Source organism: Anabrus simplex, chromosome 5, assembly GCF_040414725.1.
Source record: "Anabrus simplex isolate iqAnaSimp1 chromosome 5, ASM4041472v1, whole genome shotgun sequence".
Lineage (NCBI taxonomy): Eukaryota > Metazoa > Arthropoda > Insecta > Orthoptera > Tettigoniidae > Anabrus > Anabrus simplex.
Genome location: NC_090269.1, coordinates 109,104,460 through 109,127,637, shown reverse-complemented (window position 1 = coordinate 109,127,637; position 23,178 = coordinate 109,104,460). Strand labels below are relative to the sequence as shown.

The following is a 23,178-nucleotide window of genomic DNA, read 5'->3' as shown; positions in this document are numbered from 1 at the left end:
GTATCCAGTATTCAGGAGATAGTGGGTTCGAACCCCACTGTCGGCAGCACTGAAGATGGTTCTCTGTAGTTTCCCATCTTCACACAGCGACGGCCCTTTCCTTCCCGCGTCTAGCCCTCTCCTATCCCAATGTCGCCATAAGACCTATCTGTGTCGGAGCGAGGTGAAAGCAAATTGTTAATAATTGTGTACTAGTTACCAATAAAACTACACAATAATAATAATAATAATAATAATAATAATAATAATAATAATAATATATTATTCCCCCCGCCCACCATCCCTGATGCGCCTCTTACTTCTGGCCAGGATGTAATAGTGTCGAGGATAGTAACAAAAGTATGTTCCCGCAATGGTACAAATTACTCGCAAACATACAAATAATGTTGCCGCAACATTATAAGAAGAACTTGTTGTGACGCGTCGTCTTTGTACTGTACATTCAAAGGAAGTTCTATAGGCAGTCTGTATATTCTGGGGAGGCATTTGCAACGAATCGTCGCACATACATTGATTTTGGCTGTCTCTAAATCGCTGATACAGTTTGAAGTGATTATACGCTCAAATATACAGAAGTACACAGCAATCACAGGACGAGGCGGTATCGCCTAGCTCAGTAATCTAACACAGCCTTCTTGAGGTTTCTGGCTGATAACAAGCAAGCCGCTGGGTCGCCGCGCGCTCAATAGCTCGAGCAAAGCTCGAACTTGTTCGAATTCTGACGTCATCTGTTCAAGCAGCTTGAGCCGGGCTCAAGCACATCGCTACTCGACACTGAGTAAGGTAGAATGGGGAGGGTAGGAATAGACCGGGGCTCACAAATGGCTATCATACTCCTCCTCCTCCTACTACTACTGCTACTAGTGTGTACACAGCAGAGCTATCTGTGGAGCTCTGCGGTACGCTCTGTACAATGAGCGCCGACACTTTGTTGTGTGTACTGACTCCTTGAGTTCGCTCCAGTCTATTGATACCTGTTTCCCTCGACACCCTCTGGTGCAGCGGGTCCAGGACCTACTGGCCGGGTGTTCGGATGCCGGCACCAGAATCACGTTTCTGTGGCTCTCAAGCCACATGGGCATTGAGCGAAACAAGTTAGCAGATCAGGCTGCCAAGGAGGCAGTTACACTGCCCCCCTTGCCTTTCAAGGTTCCAGCAAGTGATATTCGCTCTCAGCTGAGACATCTGGTTACGTCCCATTGAGAGATGGAGTGGCAGGCCATTCCACTTCCCAATAAGCTGAAAGCGATAAAAGGCACAACGAAGGTATGGAGGACTTCCCTTCGGGCTTTGCGGAGGGTAGCCGTGGTATTATGTGGTCTTCGGATCGGCCACGGTATCGTGACTCACTCGCATCTTTTGAAAGGAGAACCCCCTCCGGTGTGTACCTGCTGCGAGCATCTTACCGTGGTACACATCCTTACGGAGTGTATGGACCTGGCCGATCTTCGCCGTAGTCTTAACCTTCCGGGTACCATCTCCCTTATCTTGCGAGATGACGAGCAGTCAGCAGACCTCGTCATCCGCTTTGTGAGGGATAGTGGTCTGTTTTGTCGTGTCTAATGATGTCCTTTGTCCTCGTGTATTCGTGTCAATTACGCTTTTATCCCATTGACTTCATTTTAGTTTGTGTTGCGTATTTTAATGTGTTATTTTAACGTCTAATGTAGATTATGTATGTATATATATCTGCACTACCAGGCAATGCCTTATTCCTTTTTTCCCTGTATTTTCTCTTATTTTATTAGAAAATAAGGCATTGCGAATTAGATCCACGGCTCTTTTAATCTCATACTCATTTTCTCATCACCAATTTTTTTAACTCTTGTCAGCGGATACATTTTAAAATGTTAAATATCATGTATCATGTCGTCCATCTCGTTCCATTAGGGGCCGATGACCTTCGATGTTAGGCCCCTTAAAACAACAAGCATCATCATCATCATCATCATCATCATCATCATCATCATCATCACTACTACTACTACTACTACTACTACTACTACTACTAATACCGAGCAAATTGGCTACTTGGAATGACGTTTTATAACTGTGAGGTTCATTCGAGAGATGATGGTTTCTGTCGCCATAATCGGCAATCGTGAAGAGGGTTTTCTGTTGTTTTCCAATTTCGTACCAGGCACAAGTCGGTGTTGTATCTAAAATATGGCCACAACTGCTACCTTCTCAGTCCTAAATTCTTACATTCCCAGCGTCACCGAAAACCAAAGTTTCTTAGTGCGACGTTAAGAAAAACAAGTATTATTACGAGGGCGAATCATAAAGTAAGTTACACTAGCTCGCCGCGAGAGCACGCTGTGTGTCGTGACCGTGGCCAATGCGAAGCACGCTACAGTAACTGCTGACACGTCCGATAGGAAGGTTGGTGTGGTATCCCGCGGTGTTGCGTGTGCAGAGTGAGCTAGGCTCAATGGCGCCTCAACTGGATGTTCACTCCAAATTGGAGGTGCGTGCAATGATCAGATTCCTATGGGTTAAAAGGCTCAATTGCACGGATATCCATCGTGAAATCACTGTTGTATATGGTGAGCGTACAATTCCTCGCCCAGGTATTTTAAAGTGGTGTAAGCAATTTGACGCCGGACGAATGGATCTCACGGACAGATATCTCGAAGGTAGGCCCGCAACGTCCAGTACCGTTGCAAACGTCGACCATGTGGATGGGATCATTAGAGAGAATCGGCATATAACACTGCAGGTAACTTGCCAGCATGCTTAACATTTCGTATGGCAGTGTGTTCTCCATTGTTCATCAGCACCTTGGATTTCGTAAACCGTGCCAAAGATGGGCCCCACATCTGCTCATCGATTATCATGTGTTCGGTAAGCTGAAAAATGATCTCGGTGGACGACGATTCCTAAACGATGAGGAGGTGAAAGCTGCTATCGTCAGGTGGTTACATAGCACTGGAGGTGATTTGTACGCATCCGGAATCGAAAAGTTGGTTGACCGTTCCGAGAAAGTTTACAGTCTCTTGGGGTATATGTGTAAAAGTGAACTTACATTGTGTGTTGTCATAGCCGTGTTCCCTATGTGTAGATGGTTTCATAAATGGCCATAACTTGGAAATGTAACTAACCTTTTGATTCTCCCTCGTATAAATCAAGGTCTCTTTAGCAAGGGAACTAATTGTTAACCCATCCCGGTCATTTGAAATAACGGAACTACAGAAAGCGATTCAATGTAGCAAAAATGAAAAAGCGGCGGAATTAGGTGATATTATAATAGAACAGATAAAACACTTCAGTTCAACCACACAGGCACGGCTTTTAAACTTCTTCAACAACTGTTTTACTTCCCTAAAAATTCCAAAAATATGGAGAAAATCCAGGGTGATCGCATTTCTGGAACCTGGAAAGGAACCTTCGGACCCCAAAAATTTCAGACCAATCTCCTTACTCTGCCACCTGTACAAAATAATGGGAAGAATGTTGCTCAATCGCTTAATTGGAGTAGTAGACAAAGCCCTAATAACTCAGCAATGTAGCTTCCGTCCAGGAAAGAGTTGCGCAGCACAGATTTTACATCTAACCCAGCACATTGGAAACGGGTTTGAAATGAGGAAGATCACTGGTGTACTGAGCTCGACAGCTGCAGTCGCTTAAGTGCGGCCAGTGTCCGGTATTCGGGAGATAGTAGGTTCGAACCCCACTGTCGGCAGCCCTGAAGATGGTTTTCCGTGGTTTCCCATTTTCACACCAGGCAAATGCTGGGGCTGTACCTTAATTAAGGCCACGGCCGCTTCCTTCCCATTCCTAGCCCTTCGCTGTCCTATCGTCGCCATAAGACCTATCTGTGTCGATGCGACGTAAAACAACTAGCAAAAAAAAAAAAAAAAAAAAAAGAAGAAAAGATCATTGATGTGGCTTTGGTGGATCTCTCAGCCGCCTACGATACAATAAATCACAGGATACTATTACACAAACTTTATAGAATGATTACAGATATCAAGGTAACCAAGATGATAGCTACTCTCCTGGAAAATCATCGCTTTTTTATTGTTGAATTCCAAGGACGCGAAGCAGATGGAGAAATCAAAGGAATGGACTACCTCAAGGCAGTGTACTGGCTCCTATTCTTTTCAACATCTACACTAATGACCAGCCATTACCAGAAAATACTAAAAGCTTTATCTATGCCGATAACCTTGTACTTACTAATCAAACTGATACCTTTGATGAACCAGAGATCTCTTTAACTGCTGCATTATGAGAGCTAGATACCTATTATGAGAAAAAAAAACACTTCAAACCAAATCCAGCTAAGACTCAAATCTGTGCGTTCCATCTGCGGAATGCACAGGCCTCTCAGAAACTCAAAGTACTATGGAAAGGGAACTTACTGGAACACTGGTTTTCACCAAAGTACCTAGGAGTTATGCTCTATCGCACATATAAGAAACATTGCCAAAACCTGAAACAAAAGATAGCTGCCAGAAACAACATTCTACGAAAGTTATCAGGAACAAGTTGGGGAACACAACCACAAACAATTAGAACATCAGCTCTAGCTCTATGCTATTCTGCAGGAGAATATGCCTCCCCAGTTTGGTACAGGTCAGCTCATACGAAGCAGGTCGACATCGCTTTAAACGAAAGCTGTAGGATCATTACTGGATGTTTGAAACCTACACCCATTGAGAAGACCCAACTTTTAGCTGGTATTGCTCCCGGTGAGATTCGTAGGGAGGTAGCAGCTAATAAAGAAAGGCTCCAATCATCCAATCGCCCAGCCACACAGACGCTAAAATATAGAAAAAGTTTACTCCGCACATCAGTTATCTTTCCGGGGAAAGCAGAGAATTCTAGGGTCAAAATGTGGAAAGAAAGAATCAACCACCTTTCCAAATGGATAGAGCCGAAGGAAAGTCTTCCGTGTGGACACCTGGAGAAGTGGACAGTATGAAAAGCCCTTAACAGACTCCACACAGAAGTCGGCAGAACAAAAGTAAATTTGCGGAAGTGGGGTTTCTCAAGCGATTCATCACTTTGTGATTGCGGAGAGCAGCAGACGATCCTACATCTATGTCATCTATGTCAGTGTCCTTCAACGTGCGCTATGAAAGACTTGATTGCAGCCTCCCCCAACGCTATTGACGTCGCCCAATACTGGGCAAGAATTATCTAACTCATGAACTGTTGCTTTGTCTGTGACTGTATAATAGACTTGTATATTTGTATAATAGGAATGTAGATACCATGTTGTATTTTTAATATCTGTGAGTGAGGTTCATACTTCTGACACGAATAAAGAGAAGCTTTGTCGTCTAGAGCTTCAACTGGCGTGAAAATACAGTGTTAAGTTGGTCACTTGCGCAGTTCTGAAGAAACTGGTTCCTAGAATCAAATTGTTAAACTTATTCCTAATTTATTACTGTCACACCGACTCAAACATGCTTTCTGTCGACAGCTGATAGAGCAAGGACTGGGAATGAAGGAACCGTAGCCTTAGCCTTGATACCTTTTTTTCTAGTTGCTTTACGTCGCACCGACACAGATAGGTCTTATGACGACGATGGGACAGGAAAGGGCTAGGAGTGGGAAGGAAGCGGCCGTGGCCTTAATTAAGGTACAGCCCCAGCATTCGCCTGGTGTGAAAATGGGAAACCACGGAAAACCATCTTCAGGGATGCCGATAGTGGGGTTCGAACCTACTATCTCCCGAATAGTGGATACTGGCCGCACTTAAGCGACTGCAGCTATCGAGCTCGGTAGCCTTGATACCGTCAGAGCTGCCATTAGTGTGGTTCGAACCTACCATCTTCCGAATGCAAGCTAACAATACACGGTCCGGACCGCAAATTCATCTCGCTCGGTTTATTTTTATTCTGCAGCTGTCTCTTCTGCGTATCTTTTCTTGATAACGATATCTCAAATCGGAGCTGTTCAGAAAGAATATTTCCTTTCTGTTCTACAAGCTCTTCGATTTGTAGACTGTGGATGCCATTTGGATGCCGCTTGACGGGGTGATGGTGGTGGTGTGGGGAGATTAATTTGCTCGGGAGGTAATAACCTGGTAGGCTTTAAAGTGAGCCCAGACTTAATGAGATTTTCCTTTGTCAGCTGTCAGATGTAAGATTTCTCAAAGCTTGTTCATGAAGAATGCGAATTAGGATTCTTCCTTTGTCGGCAAAATTACCTTTACTTCCACGAAATTTCTTCCTATTCTGATAACCTTCTTTATATTACCACAAAGTGATTTTTATAACGGTTTCTTTAATGTTAAGTTTAGTGAAATTAAACTCGTGTCAAAAGGATATCACGTTCTTTAGAAAGGAATATTTTTAGACCTCTTGAGTGCTATTTTACACAAAATACACGTGCCTTAATTAAAAGTAAATAGTTAAACGAGGGAACGTGTGGTTAGGCGCTTCTTGCCTGCTCAAGACTGTGGAAGCACAAATTCAGCGTAATAATTGACATTATGTTATACACGAGTTATTCTATTCACTACATAATTCCGGCATATCTTAAAGCCACGATCATTGAAGAAGTAGCATATTATTATTATTATTATTATTATTATTATTATTATTATTATTATTATTATTATTATTATTATTATTATTGTTACCGTGTTTTTGTGGTAGTTATGCGTGAAAGAAGGTGCTGGGTGGTAAATAGGTCTCAAACTACTACAGTGAAATTAATTTTAAAATTTAACAAGGTTATATTTTCTTTTCAAAATTAGGTAACAGCAAATAGAACAGGTACTTAATAGCCGAAAACACGATTGAAAAATACATTTACATAGGTACCCCATTTGGGGCTTCAAAAGTCAGAAACATAATTCTTGAGCAATGAGCCCAACCTTACAATGAACACCATACAACAAAGGGGCCGAAAACCCCCAAACATGCCAGAAACATTTGCTTCCAATTACACCCAAAAGCCTCCTTGAGGCAGAAACACAATTTTCAAGAAAGGGCAACTTCCCCCTAAAATACAAGCCTATCATAGGCCACTCCGAACTCCACCTTTAAGCTGTCCTCAAAGGACATATACACAGGGGTAAAATACCCAACCTACTGAGGTCTGTTAAATGACAAGAAGGTTAATACATGACCTCTAAAATACAATTTGAGAGGAGGCGAATTTGCACTCCTAACACACTTTGCTTAAGACCTACTTGGCACTAGGCCGTAAATACAAGGGCTAATCCCATACTACAGAGGTGACTTAATAGCAATTTACCTTACATTACGGAAGAATTGGTTGAGAAAAATAAGTTCACCTCAAGACGATGTGAGTGGGAGCTCGAGAGGGTTAAGCACTCTCTATCCCGATATGTCGTTTGAAAATAGAATAGATACCAGTTATTTTTACGTTTTAGGAAAAGGTTACATGGTTGAACGCTTAGAACCCGCCCCGAAAGTTAAACTGCTGAGCTAGCAAAGAAAGAATTTATTAATCGGCCATTACCTTGTTGTTGACCGCTGCCGAAGAAAGAGGCGCTTCCCGCCCCCTGCTATGTACTGAACACACTGAAAGATGGAACAGAAGTGGCGCAGAGACCCAAACATCAGCAGTTTATATCCTCTCGTGGAAGGTTCTAGGCGTTAGGGGAATGAAAACACCCGCCCACAATTATTTTATTGGCTAGGACCCCGCAACCGATACAAGTTGGGGGAAGATACAGCAGATTGGTCAGAAATTAATAGAAGAATTTCGGGATTGGATACATTCATAACAAGGGGAAGAAAGGGGTAAATATTGCCAACTTAAACAATGACAGAAAGAAATTTAACAAAGAACAAACTCTTGAAATTAAATTTTCTCCAACAAAATAGTTCTTTGACTCCGCACTAGGTTGCACTATTGTAGATCTTCAGTAGTGTCCTCTAGGAGAGAAAGTTTACACTTCTTACTTCAAGTGAAACAAAACCACGTCAAAAATGACACAGTTCAAAAACTCAAAATTTTCCACGTGGTGACATCTTCTGAGAAGGTAGAAAATTAATACCGTCAATAAAGTTCAGACTTCCTCCAGCAGAGGAGTTTCAACTGGCGCACATTTTAAATTAGCGGAGTGGAGGTGTACCGCCCGGTACAATTATTATTATTATTATTATTATTATTATTATTATTATTATTATTATTATTATTATTATTATTATTATTATTATTATTATTATTATTATTCAAGACACTTTACAATGTTGAATGTTTCGCAGAGGAGATATGTCTTGCTTTGTATCTACAGTAGAAACATCGACTGTGTTCATTATCATTCTTTTTCTTCTTCCTAACCTTTTCCCATTTATTTGAGATTGTTACTAGGTAGGGACTTGACCAGTTTTACGCCAGCATGCCCTTCCTGACGCCAACCCTCTGCGGAGGGGTGTATTCATAATTGCATGTGTGTAATGGTTGGTAGGATCGTGTGTTATGTATATATGAGGGTATGTGTATTAAGGCGATCAAAACACCGAGTTTTCGAGCCAGATTAATTAACCAAACGCGGCTAAAATTCCAAGTCAGACAGGACATCGAGCCCAGGACCCTCCGAACCGAAGGCCACTACGCTCATCATTGAGCCAGGAAAGCAGACGTGTTCATATTTATTATTGCTATTATTAGCTGAAGAAAAGACCAGAGAACTGATCACGCAAACCTCACTTAGAAGTTGTGCATTTCCTTCTTTGCCACGCAGCGTTCAATTTTTTTCTCATAGTGGTTATTCGTTCTTGGCTCCTGTCTTCTTCTTGTGGTTCCTCTCTGACTCTACTTCCCACTTGCTGATTTTAGTTCTGTAGCAGATTCGGTCTGCGATGTTGGCCACTTTGATTCTTGATTTTTCCAGGTCTTGGTGGATTTCCGATGCCCAACTAGGCTATTTGTTTTGATGTTTTCTGTAGCCTCTAGTAAGATTCTAGTCAGCCTGTCTTCTGAAAAGGCGTTTAATGTGTCCGTAAAATTTCAGGTGTCTTTTTCTGATGTCGGTCGCAAGGTTTGCGAGCTCCTCGGTTTTTGTACGATGTTGCAGTCGGTATCCTTTGTCAGTCAGTTTTGGGCCGAGAACTTTTCTGATAATTTAACGTTCCTCTTTCAGGATATGTTCGAGTACTGTTTTTCTGTGGAGATCCGGTGTTTCACTCGCGTATAGTATTTCAGGTTTGTTCACCGTGTTGTAATGTCGAATTTTGGTGAAAATTGAGAGGCATTTTTTGTTGTAAATATTTTGCGTTCGGCCGAGGGCTCTCTTCATTTTCTGGATGCGGACCTCGAGGGCCCTCTGTTCTTTCCCTGTTGGTACTAAAATTTCTCCGAGATATCGGTACTCAACAACAACAAGTGCATTGCTACTGGGAGATACCCTGGTGGCAAAGTCTTCTTACAGTAGGATAGTAACGGAATTAAATGAACACATACATTACATAACAGCTAGAAATTACAACAAACAATTACACGAAAACAAAAACATTACAACATGAAAAAAAAGACCTTACGTGATAACTAAAGAAATACACTGACTGACAGAGCAAATGCAACACCAAGAAGGAGTGGTCAGAACTTTATGCCAGTTGCAGGGTAGACTGACGTCACTGAGGTATGCTCATGATGTGAAATGCGCCGCTGTGCTGCGCACGTAGCGAACGATAAATGGGACACGGCGTTGGCGAATGGCCCACTTTGTACCGTGATTTCTCAGCCGACAGTCATTGTAGAACGTGTTGTCGTGTGCCACAGGACACGTGTATAGCTAAGAATGCCAGGCCGCCGTCAACGGAGGCATTTCCAGCAGACAGACGACTTTACGAGGGGTATGGTGATCGGGCTGAGAAGGGCAGGTTGGTCGCTTCGTCAAATCGCAGCCGATACCCATAGGGATGTGTCCACGGTGCAGCGCCTGTGGTGAAGATGGTTGGCGCAGGGACATATGGCACGTGCGAGGGGTCCAGGCGCAGCCCGAGTGACGTCAGCACGCGAGGATCGGCGCATCCGCCGCCAAGCGGTGGCAGCCCCGCACGCCACGTCAACCGCCATTCTTCAGCATGTGCAAGACACCCTGGCTGTTCCAATATCGACCAGAACAATTTCCCGTCGATTGGTTGAAGGAGGCCTGCACTCCCGGCGTCCGCTCAGAAGACTACTATTGACTCCACAGCATAGACGTGCACGCCTGGCATGGTGCCGGGCTAGAGCGACTTGGATGAGGGAATGGCGGAACGTCGTGTTCTCCGATGAGTCACGCTTCTGTTCTGTCAGTGATAGTCACCGCAGACGAGTGTGGCGTCGGCGTGGAGAAAGGTCAAATCCGGCAGTAACTGTGGAGCGCCCTACCGCTAGACAACGCGGCATCATGGTTTGGGGCGCTATTGCGTATGATTCCACGTCACCTCTAGTGCGTATTCAAGGCACGTTAAATGCCCACCGCTACGTGCAGCATGTGCTGCGGCCGGTGGCACTCCCGTACCTTCAGGGGCTGCCCAATGCTCTGTTTCAGCAGGATAATACCCGGCCACACACTGCTCGCATCTCCCAACAGGCTCTACGAGGTGTACAGATGCTTCCGTGGCCAGCGTACTCTCCGGATCTCTCACCAATCGAACACGTGTGGGATCTCATTGGACGCCGTTTGCAAACTCTGCCCCAGCCTCGTACGGACGACCAACTGTGGCAAATGGTTGACAGAGAATGGAGAACCATCCCTCAGGACACCATCCGCACTCTTATTGACTCTGTACCTCGACGTGTTTCTGCGTGCATCGCCGCTCGCGGTGGTCCTACATCCTACTGAGTCGATGCCGTGCGCATTGTGTAACCTGCATATCGGTTTGAAATAAACATCAATTATTCATCCGTGCCGACTCTGTTTTTTCCCCAACGTTCATCCCTTTTGAACCACTCCTCCTTGGTGTTGCATTGTCACTGACAGTCAGTGTACATGAAAGTGTGTGACGGCCGCAAGTTTTGACGTAAAGCACATACCACATGTTAGTATTGTGGAAGTGAAGTTAATGACTATATATAATTTCGTGTGGCTATTTCTAGCAGAGTGCAGCCCTTGTAAGGCAGACCCTCCGATGAGGGTGGGCGGCATCTTCCATGTGTAGGTAACTGCGTGTTATTGTGGTGGAGGATAGTGTTATATGTGGTGTGTGAGTTGCAGGGATGTTGGGAACAGCACAAGCACCCAGCCCCCGGGCCACTGGAATTAACCAATGAAGGTTAAAATCCCCCACCCGGCCGGGAATCGAACCTGGGACTTCTGAACCGAAGGCCAGTACGCTGACCATTCAGCCAACGAGTCGGACAATTTAATGACTAGTGAGTTTGGGTTTGAAATGTTATTGTTGACAGTTTATTTCTTAATTCTAAACCAGTTTACACATATTTAATGTCATGTGTTCCAAATCATTTTCCACCACTAGGGTAATAGATATACTCAGCTGGGGCTCCAGAAGTGGGGTACTCAACTATCGACGCTCGGCTACCTTTACTTTTAAGACGCTCCCGGCAAGCCTTCTGATGCTCGAAAACTGGTGGTTTTGGGCATTTTGGAATTCTGACAGGCCACCCTCTTCTGTAAAATGCGTCTTTGATAATTTTGAAGTCATTCCTTGTCAATTTTTCACGACATATTACGAAAAGAAGTTATTTTTGCATCCCTCCACACTACGATTTTATCAAAATTTTCACTATTTAATTCTCTTTTACCGTATACGTGAAAAATCTACCGATATGAAGCAAATGACACATCACATGACGTGCTACCCTGCCAGAATCCAGATCTACACTAACTGTTAGTCATGCGGCTTGGCGATTTTAGTGCGGTACCTCAAAATAGCAGCACTGCTGCATCATTCGATGACGTAAGTCAAGAGACGACTAAAAGGGGGTTCCAAAGGCTCTGAACTTGGGAGCGTGGGTTGGCGACCACGGGGCCCTTAGCTGAGTCCTGGCACTGCTTCCACTTACTTGTGGCAGGCTCCTCACTTAATGTCAAAACTGTACACATAGTAACAATGACTGGTTGTCACATAGTAACTTTTCAAACAACTAGCTTCCACTATCCGTAACCTCGGCACTTGATGGGGTAGAGTGGTTAGCTCTACGCCCGGCCGCCTTTGCCTCCAGGAATTAACCTGGTACTCATTTTTTAAATTTTACGACTTCCCGACGGGGATTCGAACCCACGTCCTTCCGGGCGAACCGAGCACGCCTTTACCGCCTCGGCCAGTTATCCCCTGAATATTAATACCACCACTAATAGAAATGGTTTAAAAGAAGCACATACTTATTCTTGAATTATTTCATTACTGGGGCAACGTTAGGAATGTTAAAACAGTTCCAAAAACCATGTTGAACAGAAGACGCCTTAATGAGCATTGTCCTTCTAAGACGAGCCTGGTCACATTGCCTGCAGATATTGGAGAGTAACGTCGTCAGAGTGACTTACTTTTCTTGGTCGGGTCCACTGCCTCTCTTGTAAGGCAACTCCTGAGCTGGTCTCACGAGATTGAATGCATCCCGTGCCAGCCATTGGTCCGGGATTTAAAAATTTCGGCAGCCCAGGAAAGGCATACGGGACCTCTGGGTAAAATAGCTTTTCCTACAACAGAGGGCTGACTGTAAGCTAGGTTCACATAGTTCATTGATGATAGATGTCATGGCACTTAAAAGTGAGAGGATTACAGTTATTCGTCAACGAAACGAAGAAGCGATGTCTGACCTAGTCCCTATTGAGAACTTATTTCACTGTTCAGACATCTATTTTGATTGTATTTATCATATCTCCGGACACCCAAGAACCGATCGTGTTTAAATGGTAGTCAGTGTGTCGAGTCCCAAGGTTACGGAAGAGAAATATGTTCGAATTCCCCGTCAGTCATTCTTGAAGTAATTCTACATAGTTTCCTCGTTTTAACTCCAGACACCTTTATCAAGGCCACAGGCACTTCTGAGACAGCTTGCTATCGGATTTTTTCACCATAGGAGTTCCTCAGAAGCCAACGTTGCCGTGGACTTGTCGTATTTATAATCCCCGAATGCCACCGACATCAATCAGAATCGAACCGCTATCTTAAGAACAGAATGACCGAGCAAGTGCCCGTGCGGTTATTGTCGCGCAACTGTGAGCTTGCATTCAGGAGATAGTGTGTTCGAACCCCACTGTCGGTAGCCCTGAAGATGGTTTTCCGTTGTTTCCTATTTTCACACCAGACAAATGCTGGGGCTGAACCTTAATTAAGGCCACGAAAAAAATCAGAATAGAATGACAACTAGTAATCGACTGTACCACGCCAACCACTTCGAAATTGTGAAGTACAGTACATCAGATTTCAAAAAATTAAATGGAAATTTGTCCAGCGTATGTTCACTTTATACTGTTACTAACCTCTGCAACTAATCTGCATACTTTTTTTTTTGCTACTTGCTTTACGTCGCACCGACACAGATACGTCTTATGGCGACGATGGGATAGGAAAGGCTTAGGAAGTGGAAGGAAGCGGCCGTGGCCTTAATTAAGGTACAGCCCCGGCATTTTCCTGGTGTGAAAGTGGGAAACCACGGAAAACCATCTTCAGGGTTGCCGACAGTGGAGCTCGAACCCACTATCTCCCGATTACTGGATACTGGCCGCACTTCAGCGACTGCAGCTATCGACCTCGGTAATCTGCATACAAAACAACAGATTAGTCTTAGTAAGGTGAGAATACTCGAAGCTGAATGAATAATGAGTAACTCTCAGTCTATCCTGTATATTAACAGTGAATGCAGTATGTAAGTGATGGTGATGATGATTATTGTTTTAAGAGGAAGTGCAACTAGGCAACCGTCCTCTATATAACACTAATCAGAGAGAAAATATGGAAGGGGTCCGACACTTCCAAAAATGAAGATATCGACCAAAGGAAGGCAAGGGCCACGAAGGGCGTGAAAATGAAAGACTCCCTAGCCCTCACAAACCTAATAGCGTCGGGGTTGGAAAGGAAGAAGAGTTGACCAAGAGAGGTCGGATAGGATAGTTGCAAGTGAGGAGCCTGACACAAGTAAGTGGAAGCAATGCCAGGACTCAGCAAAGGGCCCCGTGGTCACCAACGCACGCTCCAAAGTTCAGAGCCCCTGGGGCCCCTTTTAGTCGCCTCTTACGACAGACAGGGGATACCGTGGGTGTTATTCTACTGCCCCCACCCACAGGGGGATGCAGTATGTAATATACATCAATTATGAAATTCACTTGGTGTATTAATCATGGTTAAAGCAGTGGTTTTTCCATATTTTAATGTTTTTCATTACGACATAAACCTATGTCAGTCTCTGTGGTGTAGTGGTTAGCGTGATTAGCTGCCACCCCCGGAGGTCCGGGTTCGATTCCCGGCTCTGCCACGAAATTTCAAAAGTGGTACGAGGGCTGGAACGGGGTCCACTCAGCCTCGGGAGGTCAACTGAGTAGAGGTGGGTTCGATTCCCACCTCAGCCATCCTGGAAGTGGTTTTCCGTGGTTTCCCACTTCTCCTCCAGCCAAATGCCGGGATGGTACCTAACTTAAGGCCACGGCCGCTTCTTTCCCTCTTCCTTGCCTATCCCTTCCAATCTTCCCATCCCTCCACAAGCCCCCTGCTCAGCATAGCAGGTGAGGCCACCTGGGCGGGTCATTCTCCCCAGTTGTATCCCCGCCTCAAAGTCTGAATCTCCAGAACACTGCCCTTGAGGCGGTAGAGGTGGGATCCTTCGCTGAATCCGAGGGAAAAACCGACCCTGGAGGGTAAACATATTATGAACGAACGATAAACCTATTCATGTTTTAATTTGTTTCATATTATGGTATTAGGGGGGCAGTCTGATATAGGTTTGCTGGATTATATAGTACTTATTCCAGTTTACAAGCGTTCTATGTATATTTCACATCTTTACTCGGCGATTCTTGAATATAAAACTTTCCACTTCAAACTGTGTACGGTCTGGAGCGTATGAATACATTTTGTTAACGTTTATATTGTTGTGTTTTTCGATAAGGGTAATTTTGGGGAAGGATATCATTTATTCAAGATACTTTCTAAAACATGGTATTGTTTCGAGTAATAAAACGAGGAACGGGACTTATTGTCTCTCTAGAATTTAATGAAGATAATGTTCTTATCTGATCTCATTGGCTGAATGCTCAGTGTTGAGGCCTTCGGTTCAGAGGGTCCCGATTAGATTCCAGTCCGGGTCGGGGATTTTAATCGTGTTTGATTAATTCTTCTGGCTCGGGGACTGGGTGCTTGTCTCAACACTTTCCTCTTCATATTCAGACAACACACTACACTACCAACCACCATCACAGAAACACGCAATAGTGATTACCTCCTTCCATATAAAGTTGGCGTCAGGAAGGGAACTAAGGATGTCAGAATCACACGCGCACTTGGTGACAGCCAGTCCTGCTCAGGCGAAGGTGGCCGTCTATGACCAGAGGAGACATAGTGTCAATGGGTGACTAAGAAGGATGAGAACGGTTTATGGTCACTTTAAGTAACGCTGATGTTATTGTATTCAACCCGTGATGCACATCAACTGCAAGAGTTCCTCTTACGACACTTTAAGAGACAAACGCAATTAAGAACGTGTTAAACTGACTTCCTTAACTAGAATAGCGTCCCTAGCGCGACAGTGATTAACGCACCTTTACGTGGTCGTTGAAAGCAATAAATAAAGTAGAGATGATATAAAGCTTGGGAATCAAGTGAACAACTTCCTACGAGACTCTGATGAAGTACGAGTATGCAACAAATATAAATAAAGCAACTCTGCATAAAATACATGATTTATAGCGGCCATTTTGCTTTTGACCTCGATTTAACAGTTTAATCCAGGTCAAAGGAAGGGTTAACTAAACTCCGGCCTTAACCTACAATTAAACTGAACCCTCCTTAATTAAAGAGTGACTAATATATATCTCCAAATTATCTCTAAATTATTAGTCTTGTTTCATGGGATAAATCAGCCTGTCATCCGTCTCTTTGGCTGAATTTGGTCAGTGTAGTGGCCTTCGTTTCACAGGATCCCGGGTCCCATACCGTGGCTAGGTAACTCTTTATCATCGGTTTCATCAACGAGGGTTAAATATTCTCTAACTCTGGGTTTGTTAACTTAGGGTTAATATTTTAACTCATTCCTACGAGTCACGCGTTTCACAAAGCTATTTAAGCAGAGGGTTAACTAAAACCATATTAACCCTCGCTGGAAACAGCTGCCGTACGAATCAAGGAGGCAGTGACTAAAAATCAGAGATTATGAGCAGACTTCTTGCCCGGTTCTTTTGTTTATTTCTTGCGCGGTATTTCTCTTTCCTCCTCTGTTCCGTGGTAGATATTAGTCTTTCGTGGTCGTGATAGAACTGATTGAGTGAACGAAAAATGGAAGAAGTTCAGAAGAGAAATAGGGGAACGAATTTTTCTGCTTTCGAAAAATCATTGCTTATTGAATTAGCCACTAGTATCAAAGCATTATAGAATGCAAGAAGACTGGTGGTGTAAAATTAAAAGAAAAGGAGGACACATAAGAAAAAATAACACAGGAATTTAATAGCATTGCCCACGTTACAAGCCATCTTGCAACTATATAACGAATTGTGAGGTTAGAATCACAGATTACTTGCCAATTGACAGAAAAATAACCCCTGTTGTCTCCGAGCATAATATAAAACGACGCTGTGGTGTAAAACCTAATGCAATCACTACCTTTAGTATAGGAGAGAGAGGCCTTTTTCGGTCAATTGTGTATTATAACCTCTCGAGAATTTCATCGACGACTTTATTCACGACGGTTTTTGACAGTTTATACCTCTAAGAAACATTGTTAGGTTTTGGTCCACCCTATCAATACACATCACTTTATTAGTGAACTATTTAATTAAAAGCATATTAAATATATTTCATCTCTATTTGAGACTTTATCAGCCATAAAATCACGCCAGAATTTCTATCTTCCCCAGTCAACACACTCAAACTACCAGATTCCAACAATGCTCGCAACGATTTTCAAGTAAGGTCGTTCATATTTAACTTTTCAGAAAGATTGTTTGCAAGAGGTGTTAAACTACCTCATTAAATATGTGTATATTTGTTGTCCAATGTTTTTTCAACAGTTCAAAAGGAACTTCCGTTTTAAATACGTACAGAAACAATGGAAATTGATTCCGTACGAGATGTTATGGCAGGCTTGTCATGTTTCAAGCTATATTTCATTTTTAACATTGAAGACAACACAAGTTTTTGCAAGAAGTGAGGGCAGTTTGTGTAAATGTATTTATTTTTATATCTTTTGCGTTTCTAAAAAACGTCCTTAAAAATCATTGGCTTCTTCCATTTTTTTCAGTTTCTGAATTGTGAGTTTTGTAATCTAGCACGTGATTTTATGGCTGATGAATTCTCAAATAGGGACGAAACATGTCCCTAAATATATTTAATATGTTTTTAAAATTAAATAGTTCACTTGTAAAGTGATGTGTACTGATTAGGTGGACCAAAACCTAACATTGTTTCTTAGTTTTAACTGCATCAATGTGGGTCTATACGATGTAGTTCTTAAATTGTACTAGTCTATACCTCTTCAAAAATTGTTCCTCAGATAGATGTAGAAATTCGTTCATTTTTATAGGCCTATTTCTGTTAGGAACACAATTTAACAAATCTAAATAAAGCAACTCTGCATAAATGAAATGTAAGTCTAGCTTTTAGTGCCGGGAGTGTCCGAGGACATGTTCGGCTCGCCAGGTGCAGGTCTTTTGATTTGATTCTCGTAGGCGACCTGCGCGTCGTGATGAGGATGAAATGATGATGAAGACAACACATACACCCACAACCCGTGCCAGCGAGATTAACCAATGATGGTTAAAATTCCCGACCCTGCCTGGAATCGAACTCGGGACCCCTGTGACCAAAGGCCAGTACAATAACCATTAAGCCACGGAGTCGGACACACTGCGTAAAATGCATGATATACGGCGGCCATGTTGCTTTTGACCACGAGTTAACAGTTTAACCCAGGTGAAAGGAAGGGTTAACTTAACTCCGGCCTAAACTTAGAGTTAAAATGAACCCTCCTTTATGAAACAATGAATAGTCAAATTCAGAGTTATAACTATTTAACTCGGGGTTAAGGTTTAATCCACGTTGATGAAAATGGCCCTAAAACTTGCAAAGGTTAATGTGGATGAAGTTAGAATGGATTCTTTAGTTACCAAAGCGAATTTTTTTTGCCATGTCCTTTACGTCTCACTAAACTGAACGTACTCTGTTAGCATTTATTTTAGCTATTATTTGGAATTTTCGAGATAAAATGCTACCTTAAAACTAGAGTTTTAGTCGCCGTGATCACGGTATCAATACTTACTCGAAACTAAAAGCTTGCTCTGATTAATTTAGCTACTGGTGTTCCATGCAAGAGATATAATTTCATATGTTCCGTGGTGTAGTAAATATTATGCCAGTTTCTTTGTTCTCACCTGGTCCGAATAAAAGATTGACACGGCAGTACCTGATCTATTATCAGAAATAATATATTCCTCAATATGACTAGCAAATGTAATTACAGCCATTTGAATTATTCCACAAAGAGCATTGAACATGCACTACAGTCTGTTCGTATACATCCATAATTATTTATCAGTTGCGCTTCAGTGTGTTTTATAGAGACGAGAAACTACTTTGGGTAGTTTCAAGAATAAAACACGAATATAAATCCGGATAAATGAAGCACTGTTTGGAAACAACTTCATACACACAGAGTTCATGACACTATGGCTTTCCAAAACAAAGCTATAGGTATGTTTATTGCATAAGGCCCAAAATTGTTGTAAGATTAAGAGTTTTGAATTGGTTTTGTTTGGTTAGCTGGTAACTGATCATCATGAGTATGGGTGAAGTCCAATGAACCATCCTACGGCATGTTGACGTTAGGTATGCAATCCGTAATACACTGGCGTAGGAAAAGTTGTATTCAGTACACTCTAATGGCGTGATTGGCAGGCTTGCCCCTCGCCAGAAATCGAGACAGACATTTGCACATCGTCGGAATAACAACACTACACTTATTCTGCAAATCAGTACATTTATGTTTTCTAATCGGTCACTGAATTATGTTTGCTTATTATTTTATTCTTAACCAGACAATCAGTATTTGGAGCCAATTTTAGCATCGAAACAATTTTCTTGTCTTCAGGTAACACTCGTGCACTTTCCTGACGGACAGAATCTCACTGCAGTGTGACAGCGATTGAAAGGTGTGTGCATGACAAATCAAAATGTTGTCTGAATATTCTTATAATTACTGGAAGATGAGATCTCAAAAAGCGTTCCTAAATTTCGTTTTCTGAACGCTTAACATAACATTGATACTCCTTCAAAAAATTATTGAAAACTTATTTTGATTAAACTTGTTGATTATATGGGCTGCCTAAACGAGGCAGTAAAGGCGTGCTCAGTTCACCTGGAAGGACATGGGTTCGATTCCCCATCAAGAAGTGGAAGAATTTAGAAAACGAGATTCCCACTTCTAGAGAGGCACATGGCCCTAAGATTCACTCAGTATACATCTGAAATGAGTACTAGATTAAGTCCTGAGGGTAAAGGCGGCCGGGTATAGAGCAAACCACTCTATCCCACTTAGAGCTAAGGTTAGGAATAGCGTAAGTCTTTACCTTCCACTCGTCGAGGGACCTCCAGGACCTGTTCATGATTAAGCTATCATTCTTGCTACTTGAATACAATAATAATAATAATAATAATAATAATAATAATAATAATAATAATAATAATAATAATAATAATAATAATAATAATAATAATAATAATAATAATAATAATAATAATTTATTATCGTTCCGGCCATCTATGGACCACGTTTTACAGTCTTTACGTTATTTTTCACCAGTCCTGACTTCACATTCTGCCAGTACTTCTTCATCCTTGCACTGACTTATTTCTTCTGTTCTTCTGTGCAGGGTCTCTTCTTCTTCTTCTTGTTCACAAGTTCTTCCCCAGTCTCCTGGAAACCCTTGAACTCCTTCACTTTTTGTCTAAATTTGTTTCTGTCCAGTACGTCCTCTTTTTCTACTCTTATCCTGGCCAGGTCGGTCCTTACTTCCCGAAACCATTTTGGTTCCGTCTTCCTTAGGCTGAAGAAGCTGAAAATCCTTTTTGTCAATCGGTTGGTGTCCATTCTCTGTAGATGCCCATAAAATTGAAGCCTTCGCTTTTTCATCAATACGACGACTTCCTCTGTCTTCTGGTATAGTTCTTTGTTGGGTCTAAGTCTCCTCTCCCCACCTTTCATTTTCGGGCCCAAGATCTTCCGGAGCATTTTCCTCTCTTTCTTTCTGATGTTCTCTAGATCTCCCTTTCCAATCATGTCCAATGTTTCTGCTGCGTATAAGCATTCAGGTCTGATGACTGTGTCCAGATGTCTTAATTTGGCTCGATATGACAAAGCTTTCTTGTTGTAGGTGTCTCTAGTGAGCTGATACGCTAACAGCTTAAATTCGGCAGATAGTGGGTTCGAACTCCACTGTCGGCAGCCCTGAAGATGGTTGTCCGAGGTTTCCCGTTTTCACACCAGGCAAATGCTGTGGCTGTAACCTTAATTAAGGCGACGGTCGATTCCTTCTCACTCCTAGCTCTTTCTTATCAAATCGTCTCCATTAGACATATCCGTGTCGGTGCTACGTAAACCAGATTGTAAAAAAACCTTAATTGTTGTTTTTCGTTTTAAATACATAGTTTAAAATAGGGGAAAATGATTTGGAATGTATGCTATGCTCCAAATACCAATACCTCACACCCAGGTATATTACCAACTAAACCTTTATTCTTTACCGTTGAAGTATACAAAAGAACATCGATGAATTCGCGTTAATTTTCAGAACACAAACGGAAATGTGCAAATAGGGGCGAAAACAAAGTGATAACGAGTGGATTTTTATCACAGTTGGTGAGCTTCAGTATGGTGTATGTCTTCCACGAGCATTTATCACAGCTTGGCACCTACGTGGCATGCTCCGTATAAGTCGACGGAGGTCACGTTGCTGTATCAGGTCCCATTCTTCAATGAGAGCCTGTTCGAGGTCTTGGGGAGTCTGTGGTGGAACAGGACGCCCACGAAAACTTCTGTCAAGCCTATCCCACACATGCTCGATGGGTTTAAGGTCAGGACTCACTGATGGCCATTCCATCTCTTGAATGTCCATTTCTCGCATGACAGCTCTGGTGATGCGCGCTACATGAGTCCTGGTATTGTCGTGCATGAGTACGAATTCAAGGCCAACACCGTATGCAGCAACCAGCACATGCTGTAGCAGTATCTGCTCGATGTATCCCGCAGTGGTAAGATTACCACGGACGACGACAAACCATCACAGAACTTTGTCCGAATCGATCGCCTTACCGGGCAACATTTAGCATGTACTGCTCATCACAGCGTCTCCATACACGTTGACGTCCCTCACGCTGTGTCAGGGGAAATCTGGACTCGTCTGTGAACAACATAGGTCTCCATTGGCGAAATTGCCAATTGACGTGGGTACGGGCAAACAGAAGGCGAGCTGCGCGATGTTGCTGCGTTAAACGGGCACTCGAAAAGGACGTCTGGGTCGTAAGGACTCTTCTCTTAACCTATTCCTTACTGTCTGGTCGGACACCGTGACTCCAGTGACCCTCCTGAGGTCTTGTTGCAGTTCTCTGGCAGTTGCTGAAAGACGCTGCGACGCACAGATGGTCAGATATCGGTCATCCTATGGGATTGTCATGAGTCCACGACCTCGTCTAACCCTCCTTGTGAACTGGCCTGTTTCACTGTAGTGATTCCACAAGCGGTGAATAACTGATGGGGAGACATTGACATCCACAGCAACACGATGAAAAGTCCATCCTTCCTGGATCGAAGTGACGGCCCTTGCGACTTGAACCTCGTTAAGATGTCTCATAGGATGTGCTGGTTGACGTACAACGAGCTCAAATGACCGCGGTAGTCTGTGTAGCTCACAACGACACACGGACGCACCGCTATTCACTTTGTTTTGAGGGGTCACCTGACAGTTTAGTGCATGGCTACGCCTACAGATGGAGTATAACTTCGATTTGACATACCCTGAGTAGCTAAGGGTTCAAGGTATGCTGTACGACCATTGGAACCCCATCTACCAAATTAACGTCCACATATTAGACGTTATGAAACACGTTCCCTTAATTTTTTTGAACTGTGTATGTGGTAATCATTCATGACAGCCTATCTGTGAGACAGAATATCATAACAGTTATGACTAAATAACATAAATGTTCGAATTTTATTAATTTTTCTGTCAGGATCACCTGTCCGGCTCCATGGCTAAGTGGTTAGTGTGCTGGCCGTGGTCCAGAGGGTCCCGGTTTCGATTCCCGGCCGGGTCAGGGATTTTAACCTTAATTGGTTATTTCCAATAGCTCGGGGGCTGGGTATGTGTGCCGTCTTAAGCATTATAATTAATCATAGGTAGGACCCCATTCTGATAGACGCCCAGGTCGCCTATAAGGCGTCAAATTGAAAGACCTGCACCAGGCCTCTCCTGAGGCCACACGCCATTATCTTTGTGATGCAGTTAGTATAATACGAAAGCAAGGAAACGTTGTACAAGATGGCAGTATAATTTCGTCATGTTACAAAATGACCTTTAAAATTAATTAATGAAAAATCCACGGGGCTATTGAAATTAAGAAATACCTCAACATTATGAAGTCAGAGGAAGGCTACAAAATCAGTAATTTTTGGTTGCACAGATTACAATATGCAAATCAGAGCATGAAGATACAGGACGAACTATCGAGTTACGTAACAGCAGCGGTAACTTCCAGCTGTCCGGCGAGTGACCCGTACGTTTCAGATGTTACAGGAGGTCCCGTGGGGGCTTACAACATCCAGAGGGAGAGGAGGCTATTTCAATGCGAGGCACAACAATCACCTTCATCACCGAGTAGCGTAGGCTTCCACTTAACAGCTGCTAGTAGTGGCTACTCTTGCAGCTCTACATTAAGGAGGCAGAGGCGCTGGTCCCTACCGCCTGTTGTCCTGAGAACGGCTTTCCGTGCTACTCGAGCTCCAGCCAAGCACACATCTTCAGCATCAGTGGTGGAAGATGACATGCTGACATTTTATTTAGACAACACCTACCACATACAGTAGTACGTATTCTATAAC

The 23,178-nt window shown here is 43.1% G+C and overlaps 1 protein-coding gene across 1 annotated transcript in view; it reads right to left on the bottom strand.

Moving 5' to 3' along the window:
- Positions 1 to 22,712, bottom strand: part of gudu (Armadillo repeat-containing protein gudu) — a 164,472-nt gene extending 141,760 nt beyond the window's left edge. Inside the window, exon 1 of the mRNA XM_068227778.1 lies at positions 22,705 to 22,712. Coding sequence (XP_068083879.1) covers positions 22,705 to 22,712 — 8 coding nt within the window. The remainder of the gene's footprint in view (positions 1 to 22,704) is intronic.
- Between the last annotated feature and the right edge of the window lie 466 nt (positions 22,713 to 23,178).